A 19,275-nucleotide genomic window follows, 5' to 3' on the forward strand; every position below is an offset into this window, starting at 1 on the left:
TAGATAATCAAGCGGTATTAAAATAGATAGGTAAGAAATTGGATGTGATAACATCGCTGAATGTAACTGGCGTAGGTTAAGGATCAATATTGGACTCTTACAAAGGCTGTAAAAGCCTTCTGGTTCCAAAAAGAGCGGGGACACTGACATACAAATACGTTAATGTGCAGACTGCAGTTGCCACTGCCTGAGCCAGGCGATCGAGGGCGGCGCGTAATCCTCATGAGGATCGGCGTGCACAACCCTGACGAAGTGAAAACTGTGGACATATTCAAAGTGAATATGATGATTATTGACATCCTGGTTGAAGAGGACGACAGGTCCGTTGTATGCATCATAGTACTCATCATAGATCATTTCAATACGGCGCTCAAACACATGGCACAGTACAGCCCCGCATTTGCGAAGAAGACAATTACACTGTTGCAGGCACGAATCTGTATCTCTTTGATTCAACCATTTCTCAAGTTTCCAGTCACCTTTTCCTTCATTTCTGCTAAGCACTCAGTTTAAGAGACCGCCTATGTGGTATAAATGCCGGAGTTCCTGTCAAAAGATCCAGAGGTCCGGGTTCGATTCTCGGCGCTACCAGATTTTTCTGGGAAGTAGTGGGTCTGTAACCGGGTCCACTCAGCCTCTTGAGGATAATTGGGCAGCGATTTCAAGGAAAGAGCGGCTCCGGTCTAGCAAACCGAAATTAACGGCTGTGGGTATTTGTTGCGCTGAACACGCGACACCCTCTATCAGCTAAAACTGGCACTAACTTCGGGGACAAGCGGCTGTAGCTCGGTCGGTATAGTTCGCTTGCGGACTAAAACTCACGGAGTTCTTTTGTTTTGATATAGTTGAAGAAACAGCAATATTAGATTCTTAGTATCAGAACTTGTCTACGACATCTTATTCTGTTCTAGAAAGGCTACCTGTATCGATCCCAAGGCATTCATCATTTCCACATGAACTCCTTTGTGGTTTCCGTGTTCAATATGTTCAAATCGTTCATGAAGGAGAAGATGAGGAACAGAGTAAGTCAGCCTTTTCTTTAAACTTGATCATACTATGAATATGAAGTGTCTTTTTCTTCACGAAAAGTCACATGATCTTCTCATTTCTGCAGCTTCATGTTCACGCCAACGTAGACACCTTATACAAATATGTTCCCAAAAGAATTTTGCCCCAGGAATATGGAGGAGACGCGGGCCGGAAACACAAAATAACAGGTATGCCCCAAATGTATCAAGTCACTAAGCTGGAATGGAAATAAGGTTTCCATTCCAGGGTTAGAGGAAACTGGAAATTGTTCCAAAGTAAAACACAGTTCTTCATGTCCTTGCTACTGATTTTTCTAGAAAAATGGTTTCAATACATCGGTTTTCGACTTTAGAGATCGCTATGTGGGTAAGGCTGTGAGATGCTTGTCTCTCTCAGAGAAGGGGAGGATTTAGTCTCAGGCTGTATGACCTTTGTGGAAAACGTAGGAAATCATTGTCATCGATTCTATTTACTTATTCTCGATGTGAGACGTACGCAACATACCAGACCATTCAACATGACGCAGCAATCTCGGTATTCAATTGAAAACTATTTTGCACTCATTGTAAGAAATTTCAGTTTTAACATCAGGGTCATCCCACATTAAAGAGGATGAGATGAACAGGGAATGTAGCACGAATAGGGAGAAAAGAAATGCATATAGGATATTGGTGGGAAAACCAGGAGGAAAGAGACCACTAGGAAGAGCAAGACGTAGGTGGGTGGACAATATTAAAATGGATCTTATAGAGATAAGAAAATGGTATAGATTGGATTGATCTGACTCAGGATAGGGACCGCAGTAGGACTCTTGTGAACATGGTAATGAACCTTTGGGTTCCATAAAATGCTGGGAAGCTCTTGAATAGCTGTACAGTTGGCGGCTTCTCAAAAAGGGCTCAGCTCCATGAGTGAGTCATGCCACATTAACTGGATCCATGATACATCCTACATTATGGATTCGTTGATTAATAAACTCCGTCTAGGCATTCGCTTTGTTTTTCATTGTTATGACCAATGATTTTACTTATATTATTCAAAAGCTGCCAAATATGATGAAAAACAGCGAACACTGATAAGACTGTGCTATCACACTACCAGAATGACTGGCCGACGTGACTCATCTTGTAAATATTACCAATGAGCACGCGCATTCACGATCGTCGATAGACTGCAGAGAGACCATCATTTTTGATGTTAGGACATACTGCGTGAGTGTCGGTAGATCGAATCGTCGATTGGTGTGGCATGTCTCTATGCAAGCATATAATTAACCCATTAGTAACAGAAAGGGGACACGTAACATCGTTAAGCCATGTGCAACAAGCAGACCCTAGTTTTAAGACTCAGGAAGTTGTCACGAAATGAATTATAATGAAATAAAAAAACTCCGTGGCCTGTAGCCCGCAAGAGAACTATACCACCCGAGCGACGGCCGATTGTCGGCGAAGTTAGTGCCAACTTTTGCGGATAGGTGGCGTCGCGTGGTCAGCGCAACGAATCCCCACGGCCGTTGATCTCAGTTTTCTAGACCGGAGCCGCTATTTCCTAGAAATGGCTCCTCAATTATCCTCACGAGGCTGAGTGGACCCCGTTCCAAACCCACTACTTCTCAGAAAATCTGGTAATGCCGGGAATCTAACCCGGGACCTCTAGATCTGTAGCCAGGAACTCTGACTACTAGACCACAGAGGCGGTCACACAATCATCTCTCTCAATAAAAGTTACATGTACATCATGATGTGCAGGCTATCCTGAAGAAATATATATCTATTCCTGAATTCAGTGGAGAGTACGCTATTATTATGTTAATTTATTGTTTGCGCTGCTAATGTCGTGTCCGTGTTGTAGAAGAGTGAAGAAAAAAAGTCGAAGCTCGTCGCGATTGGCTCGCAGAGTCCGAGAAGTACCTATCTGATGAGAAGAAGCGACCCGGGGGCAGACCGAAGACTCAAGAGGATCTGTTCGGATTGGAAGGCTCCTTCAGAAAACTGAGCGTCAACTAGGATCTATTCACAAATCTAAATTGAGCTTAAACTTTAATTCAGACAAAGTTTCACTGAGACATTTGCTACAAACGTAGTTGAGAGGAAACACCTGCCTTACTGTATGTGTCTATATACAAGGTATTCATACAATATGTAACTTCAATTTAAAGGGTTAAATTATATTTGAAGCTGTTCATTATTCCGGCTAGAAATAATTAAAAATAATCTGATAATAAAAAAATTATGTATGGACATTTGTATTTTCATTCTTCGTTTATTCGATTAATATCCCTAACAGAATACAGGCACCATATAGCGTAAAATGAAAAGAGATGGTAAGTAAGATTACCAGTATGAAGAATGAAGCAAGAAGTCTCAGGATACAAGTCCTGGACTTGCACATGTTTTGTGAAAAATACGTTCACTTCACTCCTTTACTTACACCGGTACAGTGGCCGCGTCATAGCTCAAGCGGCTAGTCGCTGGCTTCCCACCGCGGCGGCCCGGTTTCGATTCCGGGTCTGGTCAAGTGGCATTTGTGGTGGGCAAAGTGGCGCTAGGGCAGGTTTTCTCCGAGTACTCCGGTTTCCCCTGCCAATCTTCATTCCACCAATTGCTTCACATTCACCCTCACCTATCGTCTCGGGCTGGTACAATAGGCCAGAAGTGGTCGCAGTACAAGGGACTTAGTCCCACCCCACTAGCAATAAAAAGATACTCCGGTACTGAATATGGTGACCAATTCATTATTTGAGATCATCAGGACACGATCTTGCTATTTACGCAATGATACCTTCTCTGAGAAATTGTCTGTGATCAGTCGAACTGATAAACTTGTAAACCAACAATAAACTCCGTGGCCTGTAGTCTGCAAGCGAACTATACCGACCGAGCGACCGCCGCTTGTCGGCGAAGTTAGTGCCAACTGTAGCGGATAGAGTGTGTCGCGTGGTCAGCGCAACGGATCCACACGACCGTTAATCTCGGTTTCCTAGACCGGAGCCGCTATTTCCTTGAAATAGCTCCTCAATTATCCTCACGAGGCTGAGAGGACCCCATTCCAGCTCCAATACTTTTCAAAAAATCTGGTAGCATCGGGAATTGAACACGGACCGAGGGATCTGTAACCAGGAACTCTGACCACTAGACCACAGCGGCGGGCTGACAAAACATGTAACTAGTGGTAATTATGAAGAAATGGGTAAATGTTACTGCATTAGTACTAAAATTTTAAACTTTAAACAATTCTTGATCTTTTGAAGAGATAAATTGGTCAAATGATATAACAAACACACTTATCCCGGGCAGTGAAATTAATCCCAGAGATAAGATAGCATGAAGACGAATCTAATCTTTTTTTAGCCACAAACACTACAGATCCATACTCTGTGGGCCGGCATACTTCGCTGTGCTGCAGGTAAGTTTCAAGTTGCAATTTAATTTCTACGAGTTACTCGTAATTAATTTTATGAATATCTTGCAAGGCTATTGCAGGAGATAATAATTTCCAGTAATGTTAATTCCTACTGTGTGCTAGTATCTTTGTTTACGCTATTTATAACTTTTTGAACAGCTAATAGGTACGGAACAGTTCGATAAACTTATTTTGTTGCAAAAGTATAAATTTCATTATCACACCTCCAAAGATCATCACTTTATTTGAACTTCAGGCTGTAAACTATCCACTTTCCTAAGATCTATTTTTATATTATTTTCTTACGTAAATCAATTGTAGGTAATTGTAAGTTGTTCATACAGAAATGTTCGTAAAATTCACGATGTATATTTTTATTTTGCCTTCAGTTTCTAAGTCAAGGAATGAGTTGGAAAAGGTTTTCTGTTCTATAATTACAAAGCTTGCTGTCAAAGGAGCATTTCATTTTCATTCTTTCTTATTATACCCTTTGCTTTATATACTTATCAGCAAATGTTTCCACTTTCAATGAATGTGGATACGTGATTCTGTACACCGACCTTTATCAGCCGATTATCGAACTCTACGCATTCATTCTTTCTTCTTTGCATTTTAACTGTCTCAATTGTAGGAACTGCCTTTAGGAACAGGCGCTAAATCAGACAAGACAACATGGCGATCCGCACACTGAGTGCCGACCTTGAAGCAATAGCTCGTCAGGAGTTGAACGAGGATCCTGCCAGATTGGAAGCAGATTTGAAGCACATAAGGGAATGGTTGGCCAAACAACCGCACCTCACGGCCAGAACAGGTACTACTGGAACACTGCTTCTTGCTTTCCATATGAAAAGTGAATTGGTTTCCTGGAAATGCAGCCAATGCTCCGGAAATATTTATAGTATTCTGGTGCCACACAACCCGAGTCGCGGGTTCGATTGCTGCTCGGGGTCATCTTACTCCTATACTTTGCGCGTGGTCAGCGCAACGGATACCCACTGCCGTTAATCTCGGTTTTCTAGACCGGAACATCTATTTCCTTGAAATAGCTCCTCAGATATCCTCACGAGGCTGAGTGAACTCCGTTCCAGAACCAACTATTTCTCAGAAAATCTAGTAGCGCCGGAAATCGAACCCGGGACTCAGGATCTGTTGCTAGGAACTCTGACCACTAGACCACAGAGGCGGTCTCTTACAAACTCATTCAATGAATTTTTAAATATAAGTGATCTGCATTTCTTACTGGAAACCCTTATGCCTTAGAAACCATACCATATTCCCTGAATTCCTTTCGTAGTAGGATATTACGTGTCTTTCGGCCATTTTTCAAGAAATGCATTTTGGAGTTACTTTATTCGAAAAGGGGATGGAAGAGAACAAGTGAAAAACAATATATAATTGCTTAATAAGTCGAATCCTCCAAGCTGCGGAAAGTAACACTGAAAGTTTCTTTGCATTTGAGTGACATCTGTAGAACGAAACTCTCCTTGCTACCTGCTTTATGTTGGTTCCTTGCTTGGTTTATTCTTCAACCCTGAAAATGGAGCTCACATGCCCCTCCGAAACGTCGATATACTTTCAAAGGACACACTTACTTCCTTTCTGCGCTTATTGAGCTGAGCCCTCCTTGAAAAGAACCAAAATCTGCTGCTACTCAAGAATTTTCTAACATTTTATGGAACCCGAACGTTCATTATCGTGTTCACAAGAGTCCTCCACTGGTCCCTATCCTGAGCCAGATCAATCCAATCCATCCCATTCTATCTCTCTAAGATCCATTCTAATATTGTCCACCCGCCTACGCCTTGGTCTTCCTAGTGGTCTCTTTCCTTCTGACTTTCCAACCAATACCCTATATGCATTCCTCTTCCCCCCATTCGTACCACATCCACTGCCTACCTCATCCTTCTTGACTTGATCATTCTAATTATACTTGGAGAAGAGTACGAGTTATGAAGCTCCTCATTATGCAGTTTTATCCAACCTCCTGTCACTTCATCTTTCTTCGGTCCAAATATTCTCCTCACCACCATGTTCTCAAACACCCTCAGTCTATGTTCCTCCATTAATGTCAGAGAAAAAGTTTCACACCCATACAGAACCACAGCCAAAATTGTAGTTTTGTATATTCCAATTTTTATGTTTTTGGACAGCAGACGAGAAGACAGAAGGTAGGGCTGAATGGTAGCAAGCATTACCCGAGTTCAGTCTCCTCTTAATTTCCTCCTGAATCAGATTTCGATCTGTTATCGTTGTCCCCAAATATCTGAACTGTGCCACATTTTCGAAACATCTGTTTCCTGTCTTTATGTCATGATTTTACCCTGCATTTTGGTGACGAGACAGTAACATATACTTAGTTTTCTCTGTGTTTACTTCTAGACCAACCTCTTTACTTGCGTCAATTAAAGTCTGTGTGTTTCTCTTTATGGTATCTATATAATCACCCAGTAGATTCAAATCGTCAGCATAGACCAACAGCTGAATTGTCCCGTTTAATTTCAGTCCCACCTGGTTTCCCTGGACCTTCCTAATGACATATTCTAAAGCAAAGTTGAAAAGGAGTGGCGATAAAGCATCTCCTTGTCTTAGACCATTCTGGATAGGAAATTTATCACTTTACATGGCTTTATATCCCATAAGATAGAAATCGCTTAAACCACCGCTGTGAGAATCTCAGATTATACAAAATTGCATTAACATGCACAGTGGTAACAGTCCCTCAGTTGAGATCACCACTGACAACAGTAAAACTTAACCTCTCGAGCTGTGGGAATGACAGCGAGTGTATTGAGAGTTCAGGTGGCACGTGACTAGCTACGAACCGGCAGGAGAATTCAGATTCCCTTTCATCGTGATGCCAGCCAAGCAAGCCTACAGCTCTCACTTCTCTCCTGTCGAGTGACTGCCAGGAGTCGAGAGTTGTGTCAATGGAATTCAGGCTAACCATTTGCGAAGGGCCGCGCCATAGCTCAAGCGGTTAGTCGCTGGCTTCCCATCGCGGCGACCCGGGTTCGATCCCGGGTCTGGTAAAGTGGGATTTGTGGTGGAGAAAGTGACGCAGGGGCGGGTTTTCTCCGAGGACTTCGGTTTCCCCTGCCAATCTTCATTCCACCAATTGCTCCACAATCACCCTCACCTATCATCTGGGGCTGGCACAATAGGCCAGAAGTGGCCGCAGTACAAGGGACTTAGTCGCACCCCACTAGCAATAAATAATAATAAAAAACCTGAGTCGCGTTCTTCCGCCGTTCGTATTAGGTTCTCTGGTCCGTTACCGGTCAGAATTAATCTGGAACTATGAATCTTTTGGTAGTCGGTAGGACTCCTTGGAAGGGGAATCAGCCCTGTTGTAAAGCCGTCACCTACACAGGACAACATAAACAGAGATAAACGCGGACAGACTCCCCTGCCTCGAATGGGATTCGAAACCACGATCCCAGTGCTTGAGCGGGTGAAGACGTTTCATGCCTTGGGCCGTGCGGCCATTGTTCTCGACCTCCGAGCTCACTACATACCATGATTTTATGGCGGATGGCGTTAGCGCGGTCACAACTTTGATTATAACTGGTGTGCGCTTCAACAGGCTATGCTATGCGGTAACAAATTTGTCATTTCACAGACATCTCTTATCTGCCGCATACTGTACACTGCTATATCTTATCTCCTATAGTGACGTCATATAGGCACATCCCATAAACCAGTGGTTCTCAACTCTATGAGACCACGGCCCGGCAAATTCTCTTCTTTATAAGTGGGCTCGTTATAATTGATGCCAGGGCCCGGTTCCGGGCCGCGTCCCGGCGTTGAGAAACGTTGCCATAAACCAGAAGCTTTCGTGCTAATTGCATCACTTGTGTTACAGATTCACAATGGCTAACAACATTCCTGCGCGGCTGTAAATTCTCCCTGGAGCGCACCAAGACCAAAATGGACATGTATTACACTCTGAGAACTGCGTTACCGGAAATATTCACGAATCGTGACCCAATGCTGCCTGAGATTCAACATATTCTCAAGTTAGGGTGAGAAATTATTCTTTTCATTGTTCTTACTAGCGAGTCCCTGAACCTTACAACGTAATATAGGAATGATACAAAATATGATGAGAGTCTACATACCGACTGCACATTCAGTGTTAAAACAACTATCTCTAAAGACAGAAGAAATGATAAGGACAGAATGCCATATTAGCGTAAAGCCCGTTGTAATTTCAAGGGGAATTGTTAAAAATAAACTCGTAAAAATAACTAAATGAAATTGAAAACAGTTTCTTTTTTACGAAGACACTAAGCTTGAGAAAATAGTAATATACTGCTTCTATCTAGATGACATTTTGTAAGCAAAACTTGCATATAACAAGCAAAGTAAAGTAAGTAAAGGTGTCCCCTTAACAGACCGTGGAGGCCACTAGAGTTGTGAGATGTTGAGGCTCCCACATTTTCTAGACAATCGGCTCACAGATGGCGGTAAGGTTGTCAGCTTTACGAACCGGCCGCCCTTTACCACCAAGAATATTCCTGGTACTCATTTCTGTTAGAGGTTGAGTCGACCTCGGGTCCATAGTGCGGCTGGAAGGAATAGGTAAATTAAAAAAAAAAGACACCTCATCGGGATTCGATCCCGCGACCTTCGGGCATATAGCATAGTGCCTCAACCAACTACGCAACCGTGAACAAATACTCGGAAACCTTTTCTTATATTTTATCCTCTGTTACTATTTTTGCCTTGCACGAATTGTCCATTTTTTTACCCCCTTTGTGTTCTGGTGGTCAGATTTCCTAGCTACAGGTACAGAGGTCCCGGGGTCGATTCCCGGCACTACCAGATTTTCTGAGAATTAGTGAGCCTGGAACGGAGTCCACTCAGCCTCCTGAATATAACTGAAAACCTATTTCAAGGAAACAGAGGCTCCGGTCTAGAAAACCGAAATTAACGGCTGTGGGTATCCGTTACGCTGACCACGCGACACGCTCTATCTACTACATTTAGCACTAACTTCGCCGACAAGCGGCGGTCTCTCGGTTGGTAAAATTCGCTTGCGGACTACAGACCACTGAGTTTTTTTGTTATCAGCACATATAAAAATAATGTACTGAGTTATCTATCAACTTGCAGAATATTCTTACCACTGCCGTTGCCAGATGAGCTGGGGAGGCGCGTGATCCTGATGAGGAGTGGCATTTACCGTCCTGAAGAAGTCGCGATTCTAAACCTGTTCAAAACAAATATGATGCTTGCAGACGTCCTACTGGATGAGGACGATCGCGCTTCCATCTGCGGTACAGTAAATGTGATGGACCATTCCAACTTGACTATGGCCCATATGTCTCAGTTCAGTCCGTTTCTAGTGAAGAAGATGACTACACTCTTCCAGGTAAAGATTGGTGAACCAGTAACAACAGTTGCCATCCTATGTTGATGAAACTTACATTCGTTTCTAAATAGTTAAATCCGTAGGAGAACGTGAGCCGAAACTTCTTCTTCTTCTTTATCAACTTTCAGTGATTAAGCCCTCTGAATTTTCTTAATCCGTAATTAGTCCTCAAATAATCTTTCCTTTATGTTTTTGGTATGAGTTCATGGTCGGAAAACCAAGTTAAGTAAGGTCTCTACACAGAAACACAGAGATGTGAGTCCAAGTCCCAAGGGCTATTCGGGCTCAGGGTTCGAGAGGTCAATGACCACGCCGGAATACGCGCACATTTGACCGGCTGCTGGTGACTTAATAAGGATTCATGATGTGATTTTCAGTTGGTTCTTTCATCGATGTTTCCAGATTCCTTTTCGGAGTGCGTATGTAGTTGTTCCGAGGGCTTTCAGCGTATCTTTCAGTCACTAGCATCTGAGTTTCCGCCTTGGCCACTAAACGATTTGCAGGAAGTTCTTACGTAATCGCACTGTATTGTTGCAGCTGCTGTACTAGAAAGCACTGCATAATGAGGCGCTTCATAACTTGTACTCTTCTCCAAGTATAATTAGAATGACCAAGTCAAGGAGGGTGAGGTGGGCAGGGCATGTAGCAAGAATGTGAGCGATGAGGAATGCATATAGGATATTGATGGGAAAGCCAGAAGGAAAGAGACCAAGGCGTAGGTGGGTGGACAATATTAAAATGGATCTTAGAGAGATAGGATGGGATGGTATGGATTTGGACTGATCTGGCTCAGGATAGGGACCAGTGGAGGGCTCTTGTGAACACGGTAATGAAACTTCGGGTTCCATAAAATGCTGGGAAATTCTTGAGTAGCTGCAGAATTGGCGGCTCCTCCAGAAGGGCTCAGCTCCAAGAGTAAGTAAGTTTACTAGACAGTGTACAATGCTAAATCTCACATTTTTTTTTTAATTTGTTTCATTTTGGTCCGTTACACTATCAATCACAAAGTTAATAGAAAGTCCGTCGAATGTAACAATTTGTAGGTCACTTTTTATTATTATTTCTGCCTTACATGTTTCGGTTTGACACAACCATCATCAGAGGCACTTGCTATAATTATGGAAACACTGTCGCTTCATCATCAAAAAAGCGACAGTGTTTCCATAATTATAGCAAGTGCCTCTGATGATGGTTGTGTCAAACCGAAACATGTAAGGCAGAAATAATAATAAAAAGTGACCTACAAATTGTTACATTCGACGGACTTTCTATTAACTTTGTGATTGATAGTGTAACGGACCAAAATGAAACAAATTAAAAAAAAAANATTATTATTATTATTCAACCTAGCGTCTGGCCACTGAACCATTCACAGTAGAACATGCAGAGGTCTATTAATTATTATCGACCATTTACTCTGTTTGTTGTGTTGAAATAATATCATCTGAAAAGTTTACACACTCATGGCCCCTATCATATTTTCTTTATCTTTGTTGCATATATGGCTCATATCTAGGAAATTAATCTTCTTTAAATCCTTATTATCAGTTAATTTCAAGCGAGCTGAACTGTGACAGACCTACCGAAGTTTATCTAACAATAATAAAAAAGTTAAGTTATCCTGTAACAGACCGTGGAGGGCCATAGAGTTGTGAGACGTCAAGGCTCCCACATTTTCTAGACAATCGGCGTCTTTTCTACGCAGCTAAATGCCTTCCGATTGGTCGGTTGCCACTTTGTGCCATATGCGAAGAATAAAATTCAAGTAATAATTTGGTACAGTAGGGCAATTTGATGAGAATGAGATGGACAGGACAAGTAGCTCGAATGGGGGAGAAGAGGAATTCACACAGGGTTTTAGTGGGAGAGCCAGAAGGAAAGACACAACTAGGAAGATCTAAATGTAGGTGGGAGAATAGTATTAAAATCGACCTTAGAAAAGAAGGATAGAGTAGCATGGACTACATTCATCTGGCTCAGGATAGGGACCAGCAACTGCCACTTCTGGACATTGTAATGAACAGTCGGATTCCGTAAATTTCTCGGAAATTCTTGAACACCTGAGCGATTGGTGGCTTCTCAAGGAGTCAGCTACATAGAGTCAGTTATTTGGTACGTAATATGACTACCTCTTGGCGCCCAATAAACAATAACAATAAACCGAGAAAGACGAGTCAGCCGGTAATATTTGTGACTTACAGTGGGAGGTTTCCGGTTCGAGTCTTGGCTGAGACTTTGATAATCCTGACTAAGGTTGTTTCCCTCTCTCTTACATAACTTACTTACTTACTTACTTACTTACTTACTCATAAGCCCTTCCTGAGAAGCCGCCAATTCTGCAGCTACTCAAGAACTTTCCAGCATTTTATAGAACGAGAAGATTCATTACCGTGTTCACAAGAGCCTTCCACTGGCCCCTGTCCTGGGTCGGATCAATCCAATCCATACCATCCCATCCTATTTCTCTTCTCCCCCATTCGTGTTACATGCCCTGCCCACCTCATCCTCCTTGACTTGATCTTTCTAATTGTTTTCCTCTCTCACTCCAAGGAAATGCGAAGAAGTAACTCCATCAGCGCTTCTTCGACCTCCGTTCCAGTTTCGTCTTCGTTGATCATCCTGCGATTAGACACTTTGTAATCCGATACAGTGGCGGTGCAATTGAATGCTTAACTTCTAATGGGGGGTGGAATCCAGCTGGGTGCACTCGGCACGTGGGCCACTGATTGGCCTATTGTACCTGCGCCGGGTGATGATGGAAAATTTGGTGGAATGAAGATTGGCAGGGGAAACAGAAGTACTCGGAGAAAACCTGCCCCAGCGCCACTTTGTCCACCACAAATCCCACTAGACCAGACCCGAGCTCGAACCCGGGTCGCCGGCCATTTCCTGTAGTAAGTTACATGATCATGGACGCAGACTTGTTGTTGTAGGACGGTTACCCGATTCGTCCCAAAGGCATGAACCACATCAACATGAACGCAGCCTTCACTACTGTGTTCAACCTGTTCAAGTCGTTCATGAAGGAGAAGATGAGGAAAAGGGTAAGTCAAGTTGACATGAACTTCAATAATTGTGGTAATTATGCCACTTATGCTGTAATTATGTGGTTAAATAGAAAAGGTAAAACTGTCCCTGTGCTTCATTAATTAAGCACAACGCCGTGAAGATGTATGGGGGAGTGGAGACACAGTTCCACTCTTGTTAACATCGGTATTAGATGGAGGGGAATGATCAGGTTCACGATTCTACCGCTTTACCCCCGGGGAAACAGGCCCGCTGTTCATATTGTGTAGGAAGCTCCAAAACGTCGAGATCCGCTCTGGACGTTATGGAGTAGAAACAGAATTCCTCGGTCGTCCAACCCGTAGCCCGTGACCCACTGACACATTTCGGCTGTAAATTTTGAAAAATAAATGACAAAACATATTCAAATTAAGCAAAAAGGGGCCCACATTTAACAAGAAATATGATGAAAACTTAGGCACGTCTAACTTGTAGCTCTTCAATTCAGCTACAATGGACCTATTTACACACAGAACTTATTAATGTTGCGAACAGTGAAATATGAAATAAATCTGGTAATGTAATTAGTCACATATTTTAGAATTACTAATTGATTTTTATTGTTGCGTTGACCACGCAGCACCCTCTATCAGCTAAAGTTGGCACTAACTTCGCCGACAAGCGGCGGTCGCTCGGTCGGCATAGTTCGCTTGCTGACTAAATCCACGAAGGTTTCTTTATCACTTGCCTCCTATAGTAGCTAACGCATACGGACAAGGGCGCTTAAATTTCATATTAGAGTAAGTTGGTTGAAGATAAGCAGTGCCATGTTACCCATCCAATGTAGCATCTTATTATGCAGAACATTATTTAATGTGAATTCCTTAAGTCGAGTTAAGCTTCAATCGTGATACGGTATTATATTCTCCGTAACTATCAAAGTTTAAATGTATTTCATTACATATACTGTAAGCCATATTACCGTATCATCAAGGTGAATGCATATGAACTTAACGAAGAGAGTTCAATTTGGGCGGGTTTGCAACTGTTTCTCTCGCAACCTCCTCCAGACCGGCTTTCAGGCCTACCCAGCAAAGTCTTCAAGAGTTGTTAGAGCTCCTCCCAGAAGGATAAAGTGGCCGAAGCGTCAATTTGACTACAGACTTTCAGCTATTCCCGAGGATGAGTATGCGTGGATCTCTGGCGTGGTTCTGAAGCACAGGGTCAGTTGTGTCTTAATGTACTGAATCAAGAGGAGTCAAAGGGGCGGATTTCCCGAATGGATTAGAGAAAGACGAAACAAGAAGGTAACCATGTAAATGTAAATATATATTAAGAATGCCACATTCTGGGATATGGCGCCGTGTAGATCTTGTGTAAACCGACATTTCGGAGGAACGTATCGCCGCCATCTTCAGGGTAGAAAAGTCCGCGTCCAACGAACCAGCGTGAGCAGGTGTCTGCAGCCACCTACTCACGCTGGTTCCTCGCTCACGGATTTTTTCTTCTACCCTGAAGATGGAAGCAATAGGTTCCTCCGAAATGTCCATTTACACAAGATCTACACGGCGCCANTTAAAGAGTCCATAACAGAATTAAAAGCTAGACTAAAGAGCAAAATTTAAAGTTCTCACAGAGATGGTTATGAAGTTTTCTATATTCTTGGATATAACACCATAAAACCCGTTGAAATAGGCTAAAACGTATCTGCTTCATGCTGGTTTCTTGCCTGACTTATCTTCGGAGCTGAAGATTGAGGCGATATGTTTCTCTCAAATGTCGGTTGTCTTTCAACGTACTGCATGGCACTGCATTCCACAATATAGGACTCTTCACACGTTAAAGGGAATGACGCCTCTAGATTATGAAAAAAAATCTCTCGATGTATAGAAACATAAACTGTCACGCAAGAGTTAAAACAAACGGTACGTACAGCTGCTGTCCGCATGAAAGCAGCCAGCAACTGAAAAATCGCTGTCAGTTTCACTTACTGCTGGAATCACGAAAATGGCACATAATTTCATACTTCTTTCTGCAGTTGTATGTCCACCCCGACATGGAATCCTTATATAAAACAGTCCCGAAAAGACTTTTGCCCCTGGAATACGGAGGAGAAGCTGGCCCGCTGGACGAGCTGATAGGTGAGTTCTTTATTTGTGTATTTTGAGATAGCTAAGATGGAAACCATACGGAAAGCTTTTATTAGCTCAGTCTGTATAGCGGCAAGCTATCGGATGTATCGCCGGGTTTCGATTCTGACAGAGGAAAGATACAGAGTGTCCGGATGTAAGGTATCCAAAATAAAAAAAAATATATATCTCGGAAACTAATTGTTGTACACGTATCCGTTTTATGTCATGGGAAACCCTGAAAGTTTTTTTTTCATGCCCGGCTTACGCGCAAGCGCCGCCACATTTCTGCCACCATGTTAGAAATCACCTGGACAGAGAGATGGCTAGGAGATGGATCGGCAGAGATGAACCAATCGCTTGGCCTCCTAGGTCGCCAGATTTAACCCCAGTGGACTTTTTCTTGTGGGGTTATGTGAAGAACATTGTCTACTAGGTTAAGATCAACGAGCTTCAACACCTGAAAGCCCGCAGAAAAACAAATTGATAGTTTCCCTTTGTAATGGTGAAACCCATTAATGTGTATAATAAATTCTCTATGAGACATGATTTTATTTTGGATACCTTTCATCCGGCACCTTAAATTTTTTATTCTCCACAGCGTCCAGTTTGGAGCTGGGGTATACCCAGTCTCCTATTCAATAGGTACGGCGGGTGTAAGAGGCCGGAACCTGAAACTAACCACTCACCTCCAGTTAGTGCAGAGGTCAAGAAAGGCAGGGCTATGCCTTCACTGCAGCACAGCACGTGTTCATGGTGTGGTGCCATATTCAGCAGGAGCATCTGTTTGCCTTTTGCCTATCAGACAAGCTAAAATGTAAGATTTAGGCCCACAGAAAATGTGCCGGTAAACACTAGTGATGAACTGGCAGTGTGGGCTAGCAACTAGCACCGATACTTGCACAGAAATTGCACTCATTTGACAAAACATCTTCATCTTATTCTTATTATTATTCTTATTCTGATGATGATGATGCTAAAAGGGCTTATTTGACAATGCAAAAACAAAGTTTCTAAAATGATATGTTTCAATTATCTTCCACAATCCGACAAAAGGAGAAATTTTTGTTGAAATGGAAGAGGGGAACAAGTCTCACTCATCTTAGCTCCTCGGTCCAACCCCAAATTTAGAGGCCACTCCTTGTCGCTTGTCCACAACTACTTATTCAATGTGTTATCAGCTACTCTCCATATCCGGTGATCCCATAATCAAAATAGATGAGATAAACAGGTTATGTCCCAGTCTGGAGACGGGTTATAATACCTCCACCGTAGCTCTACGAGTCATGGAAGGTGACGAAAATGAAAACCTCTGTAGCTGGGAGTAAAACTGGGCCACCCTGTCACTGGGGAGCATAAATACAGGTCCTGGTCTTCCGAGTTTGGGCTTGGATGCAAGGCTGACAAATATTCTGTGAAAAAGAAATATTGTTGCGAAATCCAAAGAAGTGAAAATCGAGAAGCCACAAATCTGGTAAAATTTTCTAACGAAAGCTATGGCTCCAAAATGGGCGTTTTGCAACGACGATAATAAACTAGTTCATGAGAGAAATGAGGTATTTTAAAGACAAGGTACTTCTTGGAATAAAATAATAAAACTACTTTTCAATAAATAAGGTTTTTTAGTAATTCTCTTCATTCAGATTTCCCTCGTAAAATTTTTCATGCACTTCTGTTCACTTCTTTGCGTGCAGCAGTCTCTGCGTACGTCTTACCTACCTCATTCATCCTCCGTCATATACTCATTCTGATAATATTACGTGAGGTGTACAAAATATGAAGCTACATATTATGAACTCTTTTCCACCCTCCTGTCATTTCGCCTTTCTTAGGTCCAAATATTCATCTCAGTACCTTGTTCCCAAACGCCTTCAGTCTATGTTCTTTCGATAATGTGAGAAACAAAGTTTCACACCGATACAAAACCGCAGGCAAAATTAAAATTTTCTATTTTCAATCTTTTCGATTTAGAGGTGCGCGGAAAGACAAAGGTTTTGAAGGCCCCCCCCCCAATTTAACAACGGAAATCGTTTAGATTCCTGAATAACTGTAGGTTGGAGGGCAATTGAATGCATTTACCGAAGTCTTCATTTTGTGTTCGTTTTCATGCGGTTACAATACCGTTCGTAATTTGCAGAACAACTGTTGTCGGGATATTGTCCTAGGATACAGTGACTTAATCTGTGCCTCTTATTGCGAATTGTACCAAATTAGCTTACATCAAGCGATAACACATATAAGATCATTCATATTGTCGGCCAGGGTAGAGTTTACGCTGAGATTTCCGTGATTTTCCTCATCCTGTGTATGAGAACACCGGAACAGTTTACAACTTCTCCCGCCCGATTCTATAAAATAACTTTAGCATCTTCCTGTTTTATCCTGTTCTTGTTTCAGAGGGGCCGCCTCTGTAGTCTAGTAGTCAGAGTTCCTGGCTACAGATCCAGAGGTCCGGGTTCGATTCCCGGTGCTACCAGATTTTCTGAGAAATAGTGGGTCTGAAACGGGTTCCACTCAGCCTCGTGAGGATAATAGAGGAGCTATTTCAAGGAAATAGCGGTTCCGGTCTAGAGAACAGAATTAACGGCCGTGGAGATTCGTTGTGCTGACCATGCGACACCCTCCATCCGCTAAAGTTGGCACTGACTTCGTCGACAAACGGCGGTCTCTCGGTCGGTATAGTTCGCTTGCGGACTACAGTCTACAGAGTTCGTTTTTGTTTGTGTTTCAGAGGAATGGAAGAAGAAAGTTGAAGCTCGGCGTAGCTGGTTCATTGAGGGCGAAAAATATCGTTCGGACGAGAAGAAACGACCCGGGGGCCGACCGAAGACTCAAGAGGATCTGTTCGGATTGGAAGGCTCCTTCAGGCAATTGAACGTCGACTAGGATCTACAAAATCAAAATTAAAATTAAAATTAAATTATATTCAGACAGTAAAATATTATAACAATCTGGGCTTCTTATAGGGAATAATTTGCATTTTCATGTATGAATTCCATTTAATTTCATGTGGCTCTCTGGAAATAAATTTTGAACATTTCAGTAACTAATTAAATGCAATAGAGATTCTGGAAATCTAACAGCCGTTTAGCTACAGAAGAAATCCTTCGCTTTCTGCATAAACCGGAGGAAAATTACCATGCTCACACGAGCTGGCAACTGGAGGCTACTTCAATCCAGTCCATCCTCCCTCTTATTTACCCACTCTAAGTTTATCCTCTCATCAACCCCTATGCATGCCCGCGAAGAAGTCTCTTCCCTTCAGGTCTCCTAACTAAAATATTGTGTGCGTTTTTATTACGATAGGTGCTACATAACCCGCGTATCTCATTGCCCTGTTACATCTTCTGTGTTAGGTAGAGACCCTCTCCACCGCTCCCTGTTGTCCCAAACACCCTCAAACTGTACTCTTGCCTAGAATAAGTTTCACGCCCATACAAAACAATAGGTAAAATTACAATTTATTCTATTATGATTTTTAGACTTTTGGAGAGGAAGTGGGAAGACGAAAGATTCTAAACTGGACAGCAGCACACATTCCTCGAATTTATCTAATCTAAGCTTCAAGAATGTAACTCAATTCAATATTAAAATAACGCCATATATCCATAACAGTAAGAACCCTGAACACTGACTGCTGAAATGAAATTCATCACCGGTTACTATGAATTCCCTTCATAAAAGACAACATTTCCTAATAACATTTCAGAGGCATTTCCCTCCTCCTTCTCCGCCATTTGTGCAGTTTTGGACCACAGGTCATCATAACGGAAAGCCTGTCTGCGTTTATTCTGTGAGCTGTATGCCCAACCTGTCACATCCTTCTTTTAATTTTCTATTATACGTAGTATTAATAAGAAATCACAGCCTCACAAATCTCTGTGAATGCTTTCTTTCCTGATGTTTACTCAAAGACGCTTTTATGCAAAAGATGTCACGACTTTCGATAAGTATGTGGCGGTCTCTGTTGGCTGCAATCTCTACCACTTCATTTCGATACGGCCACTGAAGCTCGACAGGTAGAATGAACGTAGAAAGTGGATTCAACGGTGGCCATGCATGCAGTACACAGCACAGAAATATGACAGTAAATATCATCTTGCAACTGGCACAAGAAGCACATTTCGGTTTGATAATGTGTCCCCGCCGTTTATACCAGCATCAGACTACCTGCGAGGAACTACTGGAGACATTTCAACATAAATACACGTATCAATTTTGCAGATGCAAAACAAATTAATTCCGTGCCAGTAGAGAAAAATTATTATATCTTACTTGCAATTGAAAGAATTCCTAGAAACAGAATATCATTCTGGCAACCATTTTAAGAATTGC

The 19,275-nt window shown here is 42.4% G+C and overlaps 1 protein-coding gene across 1 annotated transcript in view; it reads left to right on the forward strand.

Annotated features, from left to right (window-relative positions):
* Positions 1 to 18,128, forward strand: part of LOC111869342 — a 66,056-nt gene extending 47,928 nt beyond the window's left edge. The window contains exons 10-16 of the mRNA XM_033753394.1: positions 171 to 320; positions 5,094 to 5,242; positions 8,294 to 8,453; positions 9,547 to 9,805; positions 12,739 to 12,849; positions 14,850 to 14,952; positions 17,672 to 18,128. Of these exons, the coding sequence (XP_033609285.1) occupies positions 171 to 320; positions 5,094 to 5,242; positions 8,294 to 8,453; positions 9,547 to 9,805; positions 12,739 to 12,849; positions 14,850 to 14,952; positions 17,672 to 17,826 (1,087 nt within the window). The 3' untranslated portion in view covers positions 17,827 to 18,128. The remainder of the gene's footprint in view (positions 1 to 170; positions 321 to 5,093; positions 5,243 to 8,293; positions 8,454 to 9,546; positions 9,806 to 12,738; positions 12,850 to 14,849; positions 14,953 to 17,671) is intronic.
* Positions 18,129 to 19,275: the final 1,147 nt, after the last annotated feature.

The sequence above is a fragment of the Cryptotermes secundus genome, unplaced genomic scaffold (genome assembly GCF_002891405.2).
Source record: "Cryptotermes secundus unplaced genomic scaffold, Csec_1.0 scaffold584, whole genome shotgun sequence".
Taxonomy (NCBI): domain Eukaryota; kingdom Metazoa; phylum Arthropoda; class Insecta; order Blattodea; family Kalotermitidae; genus Cryptotermes; species Cryptotermes secundus.